Source organism: Pithys albifrons, chromosome 3, assembly GCF_047495875.1.
Source record: "Pithys albifrons albifrons isolate INPA30051 chromosome 3, PitAlb_v1, whole genome shotgun sequence".
Taxonomy (NCBI): domain Eukaryota; kingdom Metazoa; phylum Chordata; class Aves; order Passeriformes; family Thamnophilidae; genus Pithys; species Pithys albifrons.
Genome location: NC_092460.1, coordinates 65,856,729 through 65,875,000, shown reverse-complemented (window position 1 = coordinate 65,875,000; position 18,272 = coordinate 65,856,729). Strand labels below are relative to the sequence as shown.

The following is an 18,272-nucleotide window of genomic DNA, read 5'->3' as shown; positions in this document are numbered from 1 at the left end:
TCAAAGTTTTCTTTCACTTTCATCATTAGAAAATTCTACTATGGCTGTTTCTTTGCTGTCCATGTTTTCCCATAAGTGCTGCATCTCAAACATCTCTGGAGCAGAAGTAACAGTTTTTCCATCACTGAAGGTCCTTTGCTGTGAAGTTGTCCTAGAATCTGTTAGTGGTGGTGGAGCATCAGCATTTTGTGCTGTATTAGGACTATGGAAGCTTGGTAAACTCCATCGCTGAAGGCTTCTCTCATGATCCGTTATGAGACCAGCTATGTTACTGCCATGGGGCTCATGTTTGGGCTCCCCTATCACACTAGGAAGTGACTGATGCACTTCTGAGTTTGAGAGGTATGTAGTCATTTCTGGGGGGCAAAAAGGTTGGTTCAGAAGAGCCACATTTGCCTCTGCTAGGATCCTTTGGAGCCTCTCTTCTGGCATGCTCGCAGAGCGCTCTGTTGGCAGCTCTGGTTTGTCCAGCACACCAGGTGCATTCTCCTCAGCTTCAGAGATAATGACCTCAGGAACTGGCTTGTTTGTCTCAGATGAGGTGTCACTGTCACCAAACTGTGCTTCGTTCCTTGAGGTTTCAGTTATGGGCCCCAGATCTCGGCTACTGCGAAGCCTGTTACTTCTGTCAGCTCCTTCATGTCTCTTCTTGAAGCTCGAGGCAGAGTGCCTTCCCCTTGTGTGCATTTCCTGCAGCCGCCTGATGTGTCCCTTTTCATCTGCTGGGAAAAACACTGAATTCTCACTTGTCTGCCGACTGTAACGTCGGTGATCTGGGTAGGAAGGACCCTCATGGACGCTGAGAAATCTCTTGACTCTTCTCAACACTGAATATTGTCTGTGGTGTTTCTCCTCTTCCCAGGGCCACTCTTCCCCATAGAGGAATTCGGTATCAGCCAGCCTGCCAAATAAAGCCAGGTAGTAGGTTTCACTTACATATAGGAAGCGTTAGGTCTCTAGGCACATATATCCCTCTGTCTCAGCAGGAAGACATAAGAACCAAGGCCCTAGTGCACCGCTAAGGAAGAGCATGAAAAGGATGAAAGTGCCAGGAAAAGAAAGAGCGCCTGTGCCTTTGAACCAGCCAGATCACACAGAGAGCTCTCCACATCCAGGTGTCTCTTTGCCTGAGGACCAGGCTGGGAGGGCATCCAGACAGGTATCTGGCACCATTTCCTATTTGGGCTGCAGCCCTTTGAGGCTGCACATGGTTAGGCTTGTGCTTAAGGTGAGGGAACAAGGAGAAAGGAGTCCTGCTTGGTGCTGCAGTTATTTTTTGGGAGAATCCTTTGGGCAAAAATAACAACAGTGAAAAAGCTAATGCTGAAAGAAGAGTGCAACTGTTTCAAAAAATGTTGGAATTACTCAGATGGCCAAGTCTCACATCTGGGATGTGATAGAATGTCTGAAAGTCTCACCTGTACCTGGGACTCTTCTCCTGAACAGCCTCGGTGGTTCATGAGAACAACTTTTGCTGCACCTGCCAGTGCATTCAGTACACATTACTGACTCAGTGTACCCCAAAGACAAGCCAAACTGGCCTAGTTATCTGTCCTGAGGGCAAGAATGGCAAAGGGGCTTTGGCTAAATCTGAGCTAAGGAGCACAGGGAGGCAACACTAACCTGGAGGGACAGAGGAATTTCATCCAGCATTTGTGAAGATCATAGAGTAGTTTGCATTGGAAGGGACCTTTAAAGGCCGTGTAATCCAACCTTCCTGCAATGAGCAGGGACAGCTCCAACTAGATCAGCTTGCTCAATGCCCCATCCGGCCTGAACTGGAGTGTTTCGGGGAATGGGACATCTGCCACTTCTTTGGGCAACCTGTTCCTAATATCAACTTGAGGTGACTGAAGAAGGCTTCAGGTTTTATATATTTGCTTTGGATCTGGATGAATCTTTAGAACTTGTTTTTGAAGTTTGCATAAGAACTTCCCATTATTTTTAGAGATATGAACACATAAACAGTTAAGATGAGAAAATAATTAATAAAAAGTGAACACATCGGAGCTGTTTGCATTTCACAGGGCTAACAGGGAGATACCTTTTATTCACTTCTTCCTTCATATTTTGTGTGAAGTGCATATTATCAAAAAAATTGCTTGCAGACTTAAAGTTTCTTCTTTGCCACCCTTTCCCTCTAGCAATTGCAGTAAAACAAATTATATTCTGTGAGTTTTTCTCTTTAACTTTCTTCTTTACTTTTCTCTTTGCCATTTTGTAGTTTTTCCAGAAGTAAATAATTCCGAAAAGGCTGATTGTGATAAAAAGGAATCATATCAACCATTGTCCTCTGTAGTAAAATGCATGCAAAAATGAAAAAATAAGAGGACTAAAAATGAGAAATCAGCAATTTCAAGGCCAAATGAAACACAAAATTAAGTATATTTTATTTTGACAAAGGCAGGAAATGATAAAAAAATTGCAAACATCTTGAGATAATTTTTAAAGTTAAAAAAAGGCTAGCGTAAAGTTTAAAAAAGATTTTCAGATAAGAACATCTAGTTGCCTGGTATTTGTTCAGGCATGATGGTATTTACACTTACTGACCTGTCTATGTGACTGTGTGTCACAAGTATTTAAAGTAGCAGCTTCTAAGCTAACTGGCCTATCACTGATTTCTCAGGTAGATCCCAACAACAGGGGGCAATCCTATATCCTCTATATGTTTCTTTGTATCAATGGCTCTTGTGTTGATCTCTGTAAGTAAATCCTCTTCATCCCTTCACAAAATCTGACCACTCCAACTTCCATGCCTAGATTAGTCAATGAAAAGTCACACAACACTTAGAATGACTTTTTGTTAATCTTCATAAAAATCTGGACTGATTGTAGCTGTCATCTGCTAACTAAATGAGCAAAGGAATAGCTGTTTTGCTAGTTGTGTGTATGAAGCAGCTGTAATGAAGAAAGTATTATTAAGTAAAGTCAGTCACTGTCTTCAGGTGCCATCCTGAGATTCAGAGACCGTCAACAAACTGTCCCTGCAAACATGCTGTATTTATTAATTATACAATTTAGCTATGTGTGCACAATATTTGCGCACACAGGGACCACTGCAGATATTATCCCACCAACATGAGCCTGTCCACTCCCTCTTAACATCATTCCGCATTTCCATCTTCCCCACATGCAGCATTGTCATAGCCTGCCTCCCTGTGCTGACTGTCAATCAGCAGGGGCTGTAGGGGTAGTGACCTTTGTGACAGCATGAAGGACCTTAGTGCCACTCACCCCATTTCAATAGTCGATCCAAGAAATGAAGGAATACAGTAATCAGCAGCTGCTTTTGTGTAGGGTGGCCGAGCAGAGGAATCATTCCAGTAAATATCTTTCTCCATTCTTGGCAAGTTCATGTGCATCTCATCCACCGCCAGAAGTGAGACCTTAAATTTTTTTGGGTATAAATCATGTCACTTTCAGCATAGTACAGTATATGAAATAACCTGCTTTATACTCCATGGGTCAACAATTCTTTCAGAAACCTTTTAACACAAGCTGTGCATCATGGCCTGGACAGTAGGAAGAGACTCAGTATTATAAAATAAACCCCCTATATCCACTTATATTCATGGAAGTATAAATTTTAGTGTAACTTGAGTCTTCTGTACTGCAAAGATATTTATGTCAGATTGAAGTCCTTCCCACACACATGATGTACTTACATGTGATCCTCCACATGCTATGGAAAGTCTGTGTAAAGTATTAGCTGTGCTCCTTAAAATGTCCAGAGGTCAAGGGTCTTTCTGATAGGCTTCATGCTCATTTTAAGACATTGAGAACCAAATACGTGACCATCCTGTTCCAGTGCCTTCTGATGTATTTGGTATGAGGGGCTGTAAGGCATCACAGTGTGAATGCCCTGAAGCAGTGCTAAGCCAGAGGGCATCTTTGGCAGTGTGAAGTCCTCTCCCACTCCAGTGCAACCTGCATCACTTTGATTAATACAGTGGTTTGCTTAGCCTGTCCTTGCTCTCTCTAACTCCTGGGCTCTGCTTTGCTCTCTCAGTGGCCCTCAGTTCAAGTGCAACTGACAGCAGCTCAGCCAGCCCTATGTCTGGCTCTGTGCAAGGGGAGCAGTGGGTATTGCGGGACCTCCTCGCATCTCTGAGCTCCTTCATGGCACAACAGACAGTGGCTGTTTGGGAACTGGAGGTAACTGCAACAAATGTGTACCCTGGTCATCTCACTGCTCCTGCCACTGAGGACACTGGCTCCTGTGCCAACCACAGATGCTGCTGTGGGTGGCAGCAAGTAGTACTGGCCCTGCTTATTATTAATTCAGGGCCCTGTGTGATTCTTGTAGCATTTTCACTGCCTATTTTTTTAAAGGAAGGATCATATGCAGTATTTTAATCTCAAGACATTCAGATTAACAAAATATGTTCTTATCTATGTGGGAATGGCTTTTGGATTTTGCACGATTGACCTACATTACATGTTTTTCCAAGGCATAAAGTTTGAGGTCACCTATTTGCATGTTTAGTCAGGCATCATAAACACCAAATAACACAATCAAGATAAATTAGATTGTAGAAACAAACTCTGGGGATCACAGCCACAGATACTCCTTCAGGGAAAGAATTTGTTTTGCTGACACTTGTTGCCCTAATTTGTTCCTGAATTTAAGAAATAGGATTAAATGTAATTATAACCTATGTTACAGTAAAGCTGGAAGTAGAAATAACAACAGCAACCTGTAAATTTCTATCGATGCACCAATTAGTTTCAAAATCATCATCATCTTCTCCAAATGGATTAATGAGTTGTTCAGCGACCTGAAAAGAAAATGAGACAGTGAAGAGAAGTTGGCATACTGTGTCAGAACTACTGCTGCAGAGAAAGTAGGGTTGGATTTCTCTCTCTCCCTGCCTGTCACCTGCAATCTTAGCTTGATCTCCTGTGTGATGGTTTTGCCAGCCTAGAGAAGGAGCAGCTTGCTTTCTCTATAGATCCGTAACTCTGAGCCTCGCTGGTGCTGTCAATCACGATTGTTGATGCTGGCCTGCTGGGAATTGAGATATGTCTGTGCCAAGGTAATTGTCACATAATATAGTCATTACATTTGCTTACTCTTGTTGGCTCATTTAAATGAATGGTTTAGTAGCGAGGGGCTCTGTTACTGCACCACTGTCTATGATAGTCTACCAGCGCACTGGGTCAGCATTCCCAAGCCTTGCAGCTGGAGTCTGCTGAATGGAGTAGAGCTTGTCTGTCCAGCTTAACCCTCAGACCCTGCTTCTTTCTTGGGGTTAATCCTAATGGCAGCCTTCCAAAGCTTTTAAGGAAAAGCAGCCCACAAAAAAACTTAACTCAAGTGGGCTCTGTGCGTCATTCCAGCCAAATACAAGAGACAGAATCTGAGTCTGCCTTTTAATTCAGCCTTTTGACTTGGGTTTCTGTGTCTGAAGTGATTGAAACTGCAGGGAAGAAGTCCATTCTGTGGAGGAGATGACCCAACCATGGGCTTAGGCACCTTTGTGATGAGGCACCTTAGCCTGGGAACTAGTCTGGGCAGAGAACTCTCTCTGGCTGCTCATATCCAGTGGAAAAACAAGCAGATACTGCCCTTCCATCTCCATGATCACCAAAGTACATTGTGAGAAGGAAGCACAGAGCTGCCAAGGGAGAAATAAAAAGATGAAATAAGAAAATTAAAAAAAAATTAGGAAATGCAGACTGCTTCTCTATTTTTTACTTCCTTCTTTTAAGCCCTGCTTTTGAAGCTGATTCCATTCTTGATGACCCTTCCAAGCCTTCCTAGAGGTCACTAGGCCATGCACAGGAGCAGCAATCAGATCCTTGGTTTAATGTGGATATGGGTAAAGCAAGGATTAAACAGTCCTGCTCATTAACCTCACTATGAACAGCTATGATCTAAATGACTTATAACAGTAAGGCAGTTGCGCTCTGGATAATTTTCCGCTGTGCTGTGGGGAGGCACTGGCAGACAACAAAGGAACTGCTAAGTAGACCAATCCTACAAAAACACCTGTAAGGACGAATAAGGGAAGACTGGGATCACCTCTGCTACACTCACTGACCAGGTCTATGGTATGAAATTTTGAGTATAGCTGCAAAAGTGCTGGAATAGGGAGGGACCAGAACACAATCTGTGTTGTGGCTTTCCAGGGAAAACACTGGATCCGCTTCATGTAAACCAGGGGATCACCACCCAAAAATCCCCTGTAAAACTTATCACATGAGCTTAAAAAATTCAGCAGGACTGGAACAACAGTGACAGCACTTTCCTTGAGTGACCTGGTCCTGGAATGTGAGACATAGCTTTATTCTCCAGAAAGGAATGTAGTGCTGGACAACTAAACTCTTTGGACAGCCCATCTATCCCTGTAATGAAAATGGGGATTTAGAAGTGTCTCACATGATGGGAAACTTTGGCCCTGTATTGTAGGTATAACAGACTAGGCTTGAGGCCAAGGAATGAACTCAGTTTAGTCATTATTTCTGAGGAATTGGCACATTACTGGAAGTCAGTATCTCAGGGCCCTTTTTGCTGCCTGGCAGCCAAAGCCAAACACACTTGGCAGGAAACCAGCTGTAACCTTCAAGACAGAAATATCCTGACTTGGGGCACTGAAGGTTTGGATGAACCTCCGGTCTGAGGGAACACCACTGATATTAAAATAGCTTTTTAAAACTTCCTTTCCTCCCTTTAATTTCCTGAATATTTTTCAGTTACAATGGCATCTCATGCCTGCCATAGCCAGGAGTTGGCTGGAGGCCCTAAGCCTAACTGGAAGAGATGTTACTAATATCCTTGGGTACTGATGAAGGGGAAACCATTTGCCCTCAGGAGCACCAGAAGGATGGTCAGCAGGAATAGCTTACAGCTTTGTAACCCACTAGTAGAGCCCTGGAAGACATTGCCTAGAGATAAAGCCTCACTTGTCTCCAGGAGAAATTGCTACCCTCACTGCACCAGCCCCCTGTTCCGCTCTCTACCGCTCCCATCCAGGCTGGTCCCATTGCAGCAAACCCCTTTTCCTTCTGATTTCCTAGGACACAGGCCTAGAGGAGCTTGCCCTGCAGGCACTTCAGTTTTCCTCACAATCTGCCAGCACGGTGTGCTGCAGTCTTTACTTTACCCTTTGGAGCTGGCTGTGGGAAGGGGGCTCCAAAACTGGCCAGTTTTGTGCAATTTATATTCTACCAGAAAAGTTAAAAGTTTCCAGCCATGCAAAATAAATACAAAAGGGAATCTTAATGTACACAGACCCTAATGTGCCAATTTGCTTTTTATTTGAAACCTTTTTCCAGTTAGTCTGCCTCAGAGGAGAGAACCACCTTGAGGTATGTGGCTTAATTACTCAACTACCAGACTGATGGTGATTTGTTAACCTAGCAGTCATCAATGGGCTGATGGGCAGCATCCAGTTGCTTCTATAAGTCTTTAATGAATGTTTTTATGCAGTGGAGTTGTAGCCAATATTGGCTGTCAGTCTTTCATAGCCCTGTGGAACTGGAGACTTTAATTGTCTGCATCTGATGAAGTTAACAGTAGATACTGAAGGCTGGCTTTGATCATGAGGAGAAAGTATGATTCAGTCCCTTTCAGCCAAAGCCAGGTCTGCAGCAGTATTGCCCCACTGCACAGTGGAGTGGGAGAAAGGTTTTTTTATCTTTCATCTGTCATTTTATAGGCCAAGTCCTGAGACCTGATTTTGCTGGAGTAATACTCCATTGGGGAGTTGTGGCTGTGTTGGTGCTATTAAAATGGGCTCTTTCAGGTTCATGACCGTTTCTTACAGAAACAATCTCTCAGGTGGAATTAAAAATGTGTTGCATGATGTTTCTGTATGACCACAGAATGCTTGGGGTTGAACTCAGCTTTGGTGTAACTTCAGTAATCTTTGGTGAATTTAGTGTGTCACAGATCTGACACTTTGACCAGCCTCCCAGAGAGGGTTCCCCCATCACCTTTCCAGAAAGGTAGTTTACCTTGAGCCATCCTGCATAGAAGAAGAACTGTAACAGTGTGAAGACTGGAATGTAAATATCTAAGTCATGTCCCTGATACCCTTGGTCAGTATCCAAAAATTGGCGTCCTATCAAGCAGGCAAAGAAAAAAGTATAGACTGCGAGAGTAACAACCTGTAAAGAAAAAAACTTCATTGAAATGAAATAATACAATCTTATGCATAAAGCAATGCATCTCCAAAAGCCTTTGACTGCCTTTTGCCATGTGACTTGTAAATCTGTAAGGAGGTATTGCAAATACAAAGGCCACAGGTATAATAATGGTCAGAAAGAACACCCAGGAAGCATAAAAACATTTCAGTACCTCCCTCCCCTCTTCTAAATTATGCAAGATCTTCAAAACGTCTCTGCGTTAAATATGACTTAAATAGTTAACCAGGCCTCCATGCTCCTGTGGGAGTGAAACAGTGCTCCATAGCTCAGAGACTCTGGCTGAGACTAAGAATGTTTTATACCAACCTCCACTTTTATGGAAATCATGTATCGAATTTGCTAAAGGAAAAGAGTTCAGTACCTGGGTATACACCAGTGGAATTCCAACCCAGTCATAACCAAACAAAAGGCTACACCAGGACCGGTACTTATTCATCTCCTAAAAGGGAAAAAAACCAAAACAACAACAACAAACCAACAAACCCCAACAAAGTGAAATTGCATGGGGTACCATTCTGAACTATAAATATTTTGTTACAGTTTATTCTTGCTCATATAAAAGGACAGGGAGCTATGAAAGTATAGTACAAATAAATTGATACCATATCTATATCCAGCAACCCTTTTGAATATTCACTTGGTTTATGAAGTTGGAATGCTTAGTATATTATGTATTTCTTCACAAATTTTCTTCTCTTTCTATCTTGTCCCCAGTCTAGTGATACATGAAAGAGAATACATTATATAATAAAAAGAATGTTTTACCACTTAATGAAATATTCAGGAAGATTATCTTCCCTGAAACTGATATTAAAATTTTTGAAATGTCAGATTATTCTCGTTTCTCATAGCCTCAGCAATTGAATAAATATGAATTTACAGTGATGTTACGATAATTTTTTATTCATCAATTTGTTGCTTCTTTCAATACCTTCTTAGTCATATAAAAAGGTTCCCAGCAAACTGTTGCTGTGTGTGTTTGAGTGTACATTGGTACACAAAGAAAAGTGGGAGAAATCTGGAGTAAGATAGTTTAGGTGACACAGGAGATCTGTGCATGTCAAGTAAAATCAATTATGTAAGGGAGAAGCTATCACATAGAAATTTCAGATTAGTTTTCTGTGGATTTACTTTTTCTACTTACATTCATCAGTGTCTGTAGATCTACACTGTCTCGAATTCTTCCTTCTTTTCGTGCCTTTGATGCCAAATTGCCAAACCAGACAAATGGGACCCAGTATTTCAGATGGGGAGACTTAAGGTCATCAAAAAGTTTTCTTTCATATCTTGTCATAAAACCTGTTTACCCAAAACAAAAGACTTAATTTATTCTGTGCTTTCAGTGCTGCTGACATAAATTTTGATTATGTTTGAATCTGTTATTTGATATTTTTGTATATTTTCATAGAACCCTTCTAAAGACAATTTATAATTCTAACTAGTAGCCTTCTCTTTTTTTTTTTTTTTTTTAGCTTTATTTGCCAGGATAGATGTTGCTTGACACAACCTATTTTTGCATTAACTGCCTACACAAAATTCCTCTTTACCAATATAGGCAATAATTTGCTCTTATTGTGTTCTCATAGCTAACTGCTGACATATTGTAGATATATATAATACTAAGAATTGTACAAATTACTCTCTAGTTTCATATTCTGCTTTCAAAAAATTAAGGAATATGATATATCAATCAAGAAACTATCACTTTTCGGCAATGACGGCTTTTAGCATCATCTCAACATATGTTGTAAGGGCAGTTATGTGACCTGATTCTGATAACTTTTTGGTAAATTTGCAAAGCAGTGAGCAAGCAACAGAGGATACAAATGCGTTAATGAAACAGAGCTCAACAGAGAGTGTGCCTTCTGCCAGCAAAATACTTCCCTGCCAGATTGTTTCATGTTTTATCTGGGGTTATGAAGGTGTGCAAAGAGATGGAGAGGGAACCATGCACAGGAATCCTGCTGCTAATGGGACACCAGGCCAGGTGACCTGCTGTGGGGCTGCGGGCTCAGGCTGCTCTCTGCCTGGCAATTTGCCTCGCTGGGGTGCTGGGAAGGCATTTTGTTTCCTGAAGAGGTCTCCTGCCTTGTGAAGCTCTTCTCCCTGCTGCAAGCAAATCCAAGGCTGGGTAGCAGGGGAGCCAGGGCTGTGTGTAAGAAAACTTGCACCAGAGCCAATTGCTGCCTATGACTGGCAAGGGAGCAGCAACTGGCTTTTGGAGCAACACCTCTACCCCACGTGGGAAGAAAGCTCTGCTCTGCTCTGCTGCCCTCCTTTCACCCAGCCTTTGGAAAAAGCAATCCCAGAAAATTCACATTTTCCTTTGTCTAAATCATGCATTTTCCGGGATTGGAGCAATCTTCAGGTGTGGAGGATCTTAGTTTTTGCTCAGGTGTGTGTCATCTATCAGAGTGGGTATAAAGCTTCTTTTGCTGTGTTGACATTCACTCTGAATCAAGACAAAACTAGTAACATGATAGCCCCTAAACAAGTGGCTCAGCCAATCAATTACAAGATTGAACGATGAAATTTAAATACAGGAATTCAGAGTAGACTCCAACTAGTAACTAAGAATATATCCATGGTTGCTAACATTGCTAAAGATACATGAGGCAGCAAAAAATAAATATCCAGAAGCTCAGTTTTGTTGTATAAAAGCATGAATAAGGATAAATGAGATTTGCTAAACAAGTGACCTTCTTAAATATTCTGTTGTTGAGGAAGATGTCACTGTTGTACAGTTGCAACAAGTCAACACAGGAGATTCGAAATATTGCAACTACTGAGAAGGAAGGCAAGGACAGGACTCTGATTAGGCACAAATAAATATGACGCAGTTGGGTTTAGAAAACTTACTCTATACATGGGGAAAAATGTCCTCCATATTCACATGTCTGGTGTACTGCAGAGAAGAGGAGCTGAGCATGCCATAGTAGTAAATGTCTCTCTCTCTATATATATAAATATGTTTGTGTGTGTGTATATATTTGTTTATATATATATATACATATATATGTGTATATATGTATGTATATGTGTGTGTGTATATATATACACACATATCTATATGTTCTTCTTGTCTGTAAACTTCTACATGAGTGAGCCACTACCCCATTCATTTAAGGAGTTATGAGAAAATCAATTCATTTTTATAGAGTGACATCCACCTGTTTTATTTAGATTCCCTTAGAGGACACCTCATTTGAAAGCACCAGCAGTGTGACTCCTTACCCTCCCAATCCCCTTTAGTAACAACAGTGCAACCAAATAAATTGAATTAGCTGAGAGGTTCTGTGGTCATGATCACAATCAGAGGTGCAACTTTACATCCAGTTTCCATGTTCTTCTCCTCTCACAGATCTCATGCTGACCTGAGAAGCTGCTTGTCTTTTTGTCCCCTTGCTGTGACAGCCCCAGTGAGGGAGAATTTCAGAAAGTAACATCCCATTTACCACATGACCTTTGTTCTCCTCCCCTGAACTTTGCATAAAGCCAGTATTGGGCACACGGAGCTGGTGAGGAGCTCTGTTGCCAAGGAGATGCCACTAGAGGAGGGGGAAATGCAGTTGCAGAGGGAAGTATTTGTTGCAGAGGGGTGCTAATTTTGCCTGAGGACATTTGCATATTGCTCAGTGCAATTTCACAGTCAGGTCTCATAATCAACTGCACAGAAATAATCAGGCAACCAGACAAACTGACCTGCTAGTCATGATTCCTGACTCCTAAAATTAAATCTTTTAGGCTGCCTTCATTTTCTGCCTGGCCAGCCTGATTACTACAGGACAGGAAAAGATGTTTCTGTCAGTCTGAAACAGAGAGGCAGAATAACAGAAAACTGACAGTCTGGAGTAAACACCGGATGAAAGTCACTTGGAGGCTCTGGAAAGTCATTATCTGGAAGGACACACTGAAACTGGGCACCTTTTGTTTAGGAAAACTCAACAAAATCTTGTCCTTTCAACAGTAAAGTTCAATTTGAGATTAGTTTTGAAGGTTAGGTGTTTGTGTTTATATTATTTAAATATTATCTTTGATGAATATTACTAACACCTAGTATACTTCTTGCTGAAATTACTAAGTCTGGCTTGCTCTTACTGCTGGTGAAGGTTATGGCAGGTACAGACAACAGGAGGTTCAGAACCACTTACTGTTATTACAGTGGTAAAGTGAAGGATATCAAAACTCAGTTAATAAAATTATATGGTTTCTAAATGTGGTCATAATTTTTTTAGGAGTATTCAAAGAATTAACTGAGGGACTCTCTAAACAAGAACACTGGTTTTGACAAGCACTGGAAAACTGGAGCAGCTCCAGAAAACTGGAAATATTTGTCAAATATTGCGCCAAGATCTTGAAAATGATGATCTAAGGAATGACAGGGCACTGAATCCTTGTGAAAGTATAAGATCGACATGGGGTGCAATCAACACTAAGGTGAACAGTGTCAGCCACAGAGATATTATGGGAAAATAATTGATGAGAGCACAAGCCTGGCTGGAAAAATAACTCATGTTTTCCCTCAAGTAATTCAAGGAGTATTCAGTTCTCTTATTGAAACTGAATGGTTTGAGACAAGAATGGTTCAGGGTACCCACATCAAATATTCTGAACACTACTGGTTAGAGAAGAAGGAACAACAATGAGTAGATAAGTTTCTACTTCTGTGTTATATGGGAAAGTGTTAATTTATGTGCTTCCTTCCAGTAGAGGATTTGGGACTGCAGAGTTCAACCATCCGTAGGTATTCATGTTGTCAAGCTCACAGCTCATGTTTCTCTTCATTTTCTATCAGCTCTTTTGGGTTGTTCTCTGCCCAGCTGCTCACTCTTTACTCTGATTTTTAAGACCTGTGTTCTTGAGCATCCAGCTTCCTTCTTGTACCTTGCAGCCAACAGAAGCGCTCTGCTCAGGACTGCTGCTGATATATGACATATGTGCTGCAGCACTCAGCATCGTGTCATGAATCTGCTTGCATCTACTGCCTACAGTTCCACAAAGAATGTTAAAATACAAAAAAGAGTCAGGAGACAGGTCCAGCACTGAAGAGCATATCGTATAGGGAGAGACTACATAGGGTAAAGCTTCTGAGTTTTATTCAAGCCTTTATGCACTCTGCTATCAGGTAACTATTGACAGAAAAATGGTGTTTTCATCTAACTATAAAAAGAGAATAACCCAAACCCATTACAAAATCCAGTGAATAGAAGATGACTCTGTGCAAATTCAGACTGAGGATAAAATTTCCCTCTTCAACAGCAAGTTCACCTGAATGCCTGTTCACCCAGGATGCAGTGTAGCCTCCAGCATATCGAGCTGAATTTAAACCTGGGCTAGTTATATTCCTAGAAGATATTACAGCTCAGTCAGAAATTGCAACATGATAAAGGATGCTGTTAGTAAGCTTTCGTGCCTTGTGTTATGGATGAGTCAGACTAGATTACCATAATACTGTTCTCAGATTTAAAATCTATGAATTTAAGCAGTATTTGATGAAAAGAGAAATGCGTAGTAGTAGTTACACTGTGGCAGTTCACAGTTTGACAGCAAAATGCAAAATCATCACAAGTTGTTTCAATGATGACTGTGCTGTAAGTATCAGATTCTGCTGCTCACATTCATATGAAATGCCTCCCTCCCATGCAGTCTGATATGTAATGCCATAGGGAGCTAGGGAGGGAATGATTGCAGAGTATTGTCTAAATCACTGGATGTTAATAGGAGAAAAATATACCCAGTACTGTATCAATAAAAGTTATGCAGCACAATACTCTTTAAAACCTACAGAATAAGGACTGAAATGTCGAGCTGACTACACTATCAATACTTAGTTTATAGTAGAGTATTTTCCACTGTTAAAAAAGCCCAACAACCAAAATTTGTTTTCCAGTCTACAATTTTTGCACAACACTGTGACATTCTGTCTCTTTTGGAACAGATTGTCATTCTCAATAGGGAGGCAGAGCTGGATTAGCTGCCTGGAAATGTTGTAATTTTCCAGTGCGTAGTAGGAGCAGGTTGCTGGGGAGAGTGACAGAAGCTTCCTTGACCTTTCACAGGCCCAGGTAAACACTGTTGTTGAACAGCATAAGGAAAAGAGCTTCAAAATCCAATTAATCTAAAATAAATGATTTTTTTCCAGTAAGATTGGTGCATTCTGCCTGGATTTTTTTAATATCCAGAGATTCTTACACATATTTGAAATGTGCATACTTATATAAACACTGCATATTTTAACGTGCCACAACTTTGCTTAATAATCTCTGCCAAAGGAAGAAATTTCAGAAATGAAAGACATCCAGTATAAAACATATGACTTCTCCTATTTGGAACAAATCCCCACACCTTTGCACTGGTGTTCTACCATGCCATTCAGAAGGCACAGTGTCCCTTGCCTTGAAATACTCAATGGTCAGTCCTTCCTAGACAATCATGTATTACATGACTGAATTCTCTTCACCATCATCAGACTCACTGTGTTATCAAAACAAACAGAACATGAAGATGTGCTTAATACTTAGTACATTTATCCCTGAAAAACTAAATTTAAGGTAAGGTTTTACATATAAAGAAAAACCCCTTGGGGTTAAGGGTTTTTTAAAGTAAATGACAACACTTGAAATGTACAATCTACTTAAAAAGCAGGGTGCATGAAATAAATTGAGATAAAGCTGTATTTGTGAAGTGCTTGCAGACATCAGCCTCTGATCCATGAGACAAAGTTATATGCTAGACATTGAGGCACTGCCATACAACAAATCACCATTCCTACTGCATCATACTACATTGCAGCTTTGTTATTTTTCTTGATCTAGAGAGTGTTATACCTGCTCCATATGTCTCAGTGTTTGGGGCAGGCCCATGGTCTCCATGGTGTCTGAAAGCAGATTCACATAAGAGTCTCAAAATCATTCGATTTCTATAGTGTTGCTAGATTAAGACTTTAAGAACATTAAAGATGCCTGCTTAAAGTCATGTAATTTAAGTTACTAACAAAAAGGTGACTGCTTTGACAAGTGTTAGTATGAGGCACACATGGGGCCACAGAGGAAAGAAAAGTGAGTCTGGCTCCGTCTCTCCCTGTGCCCCCACCTCTGAGGGTAAGCACAGCAATTTTGGGGAGGAGGACTCTGGTACCTGCTCCTACCACGTGGTCCATGGTGGGGAACCTTTTGTACACGGCTGTGCTCACAGAGCGAAAGATCAGCAGAGATGTGAGATTCACATAACGCATGAGGGTCCTCCTCAGCAAGCGCCCGTACTCGTCTCTGCCCTGCACGCAGCTGGAGATGAGGAACATCAGGCGATCAGGCCAGGGCAAGTTCACAAACTGGTTCCACCAGCGATTCACCACCAAAGTAACGTAGAAACCTGGGGGTTAGAAGGGGGAAAAAAGTCCAGTGCCTCTCAAGATTTCTGTTTAGGTTACTTTGATTGAGTCTGCAGAGTATTATTCATAACACTAAGCTGCTACATTTCCAAGAATAAATGCAATAAGTCATGTCAAAAACCAGAATGCAATCACTGCTAATTATTTACTAGACACTGCAACTTAATGACATATTTCAGCTCAGTATCTCAGACCTACGTACTTCCAAATTTCCTCTTCTGTAGTGAAATTTAAGTGGATTTAGTGCCTTGAAAGATCAGGCATAATGTATCAGTGTTAGTCAGCAATATATATATACATATATACATATACAAGCACAGACATGGAAACCTTTTTTGTTGGTATAGTAAGATCATAAGCATAAATGTTGACTTCACAACAGCAACTTGAGTTTAAGGAGACCTGTTGGAAGCTGATTTATTGTGAGCCTCTGTCATCCCACATGCCTCTCAGCCCTGAAATGCTTCCATGCATGAACATTCACAAAATGCCTGAACTGAGACAGCATTGCAGAATAATTTCACGTCTAACTGGTACTTACCAAGCACAAAAGTTACCGGGATTTGTTCAGCATATTTGTCACAGTAAATGGATAATTTTTCAAAGAACCGTTTTTGGCTACCTGTAAGAAAAAATCTGCAGCAAAAATAAAACATATTTGTCCTCTCATAATATTCTGGCACTAGTTACAAAGTGCAAACATGTATAAATAATCAGGTATGTGCAATGAGGAGCAGCCTTGGCTAATGTCTTCAAGCAAATTCTTAAAGGTAATGTGCTGGATGCTTTTCGCCTGAATTAAAGAAACCGGAGGAAAAGACAACGTTATGCCCCAGTCTTTGCAGTTTTCTTATGACTAGTTTGACGGGCTCTACTAATTAGGGTCAATATACCTGGAGAGAATCAGTTTGCTGTTTCATACTGACCAAAGATGACAGTAAACTGTAAGTCTGCAAGTAGAGTTCACTCACCTTTTCCAGAGGGGTTAGCAGTTACCAGTTTCTATCTGCTCTTATTTGAAAATGTCATGTTGTTGCAGCAGTTTTTTTACTCTTACTCCTATGAATTTTTTCTTTTCACAAGATTAAAAATATAACAGTGGTATTTGTTTTGCAGTGAGGAAAATATTCACCACATTGTAGCAAATGAGAGGACTGCAGCAACTTCTGCTCATGGGAAAAGATATGTAATGAAATACAACCAGGTTAAATATAATCATTCTTCTTTATTTTTATGTATGAGTATTATTACAGTTATTCTTTGACTTCATAGTAAAGACACATAATAAATATTTGGTGGGGCTTGTTTACAATTGTGTAATAAAAGTCGGGGCACATATAGAAAGCTTTCCATGTTGTATTTACCAAGGTCTTCATCTGCCTGACATTTCAGTAAAACTAGATTAATTTAAATAAATGTGAGACTGGTGTTTCTTTTCATATTGATACTGTAACTTTCTTTCTGAGTTTAAAAGTATAAATTACTGAACATTTTTGAAAATTAGTGATTCATTACAACCTGAAGCTCATTTTCCCCTTGCTTCACATAAAAAACAGTCAAAGGTATAACTACAGATCATGGTAAGAGTTGAGTCATGATTTTGATACTTCTGTGTAGTGTACTTCATCAGTTAAAAGTTTCACTGTACTAATCGATGCATTGCATCTATCATACAATTGTTTAATTCACACCTTGGTGGAAGAAGCAACTCTTCTAACTGATCCTCCCAGGTGCAGGGTGACACACAGATAATAACTGTGTCTGGCTTCCATGCAGTTTTCCTTAACTTTCTGCAAGCCTAAACATAAAGTTTGCATGCTTTCCTAGCTTTAAGCAGAACTTTGCTTTTCCTGGATGTATAACTTCACTTTCAAATTATTACCTCTCAGGGTTGTTAAAGATACTATTACTGAGCAACTGAAGACTCAAGAGTTCTTCAAGGAGAACAAAAGGCCCATACTGATCATCTAAAGCAGAGAGGCACACTCACCACCTCCAGCTCAATGTCAGAATGACAAAGGCTGTATAACCTAGGCTAGCTGTGAGGGTTTATTTAGTGTAACCTCAGTAAGATAATTGTTCAATGCTAGGCTGAAAATACAATCAACTGAATAAGATAGACAGAGACGTATTCCCTACATACTTTCACTGGAACAGTAAACATGGAAGGGAAAGCATATTAGAAAAGTTTCAAGGAAAAGATAATAATTATGTAGTAACATCCCCCCCCCCCCCCCATCATTCATCAACCTAGCACTAGGAAGTGTGAAACTTCAGTATAACATTTAATGAGATGTGAACTGGAAAAAATGTACCTGTATAATACACTTATCATTGTGTAAAGAGTAGCAAAAACAATAAATTCTCTGTACAGTAATTTGTAGATGCTGCCTTTCCACTTTAGGAGCAATCTGTGAAATCCAAAGAAAGTGGCATTTGCTACTTTGCTGGAATAAGTGACTGTCATCGTCTTGGCAGGCTGTCCCTAGAAACAGCAGAAGAGAAGCAGGAAATCAACAACATTTTAGACAGCATATCCTAATCTGAATGCACCCTTGTATAGATAGATGCATAGATATACCTGCAAATATAAACATATAAAAGTATGTGTACATAAATACATGGGATGTGCATTCATACATGTGTATAGAAAGAGAGAAATAAAAATCTTGCAGTTACCAGCCCTGTTGAGACCTGCAGACTGACTGATGCAAGGCTGTATTTGGGCTTT

General features: G+C 40.6%; 1 protein-coding gene across 2 annotated transcripts; it reads right to left on the bottom strand.

Moving 5' to 3' along the window:
- Nucleotides 1–18,008, bottom strand: BEST3 (bestrophin 3). Of its 2 annotated transcripts, none has more exons than XM_071549961.1 (9): nucleotides 17,857–18,008; nucleotides 16,083–16,177; nucleotides 15,289–15,522; nucleotides 9,296–9,450; nucleotides 8,513–8,590; nucleotides 7,960–8,112; nucleotides 4,665–4,778; nucleotides 3,235–3,386; nucleotides 1–901 (listed from the first exon to the last, which is right to left on the bottom strand). In XM_071549961.1, the coding sequence occupies exons 1-9, from the start codon at nucleotides 18,006–18,008 to the stop codon at nucleotides 1–3; spliced, it is 2,034 nt and encodes a 677-aa protein (XP_071406062.1). The 2 variants fall into 2 exon arrangements, with proteins under 2 accessions (XP_071406062.1, XP_071406063.1); XM_071549962.1 differs by having other exon boundaries at nucleotides 4,698–4,778.
- Nucleotides 18,009–18,272: the final 264 nt, after the last annotated feature.

Bases quoted from the DNA above. Each gene is read 5' to 3' on its own strand.
- BEST3 (XM_071549961.1), bottom strand. From the start codon at position 18,008: ATGACAGTCACTTATTCCAGCAAAGTAGCAAATGCCACTTTCTTTGGA. The intron at 8,591-9,295 runs GTAAGTAGAAAA...TTTCCCTTTTAG, and splicing joins ATCTACAGACACTGATGAAT to GAGATGAATAAGTACCGGTC. The intron at 3,387-4,664 runs GTAACATAGGTT...AAAAAATTTAAG, and splicing joins TTTCTACTTCCAGCTTTACT to GTCTCACTTCTGGCGGTGGA.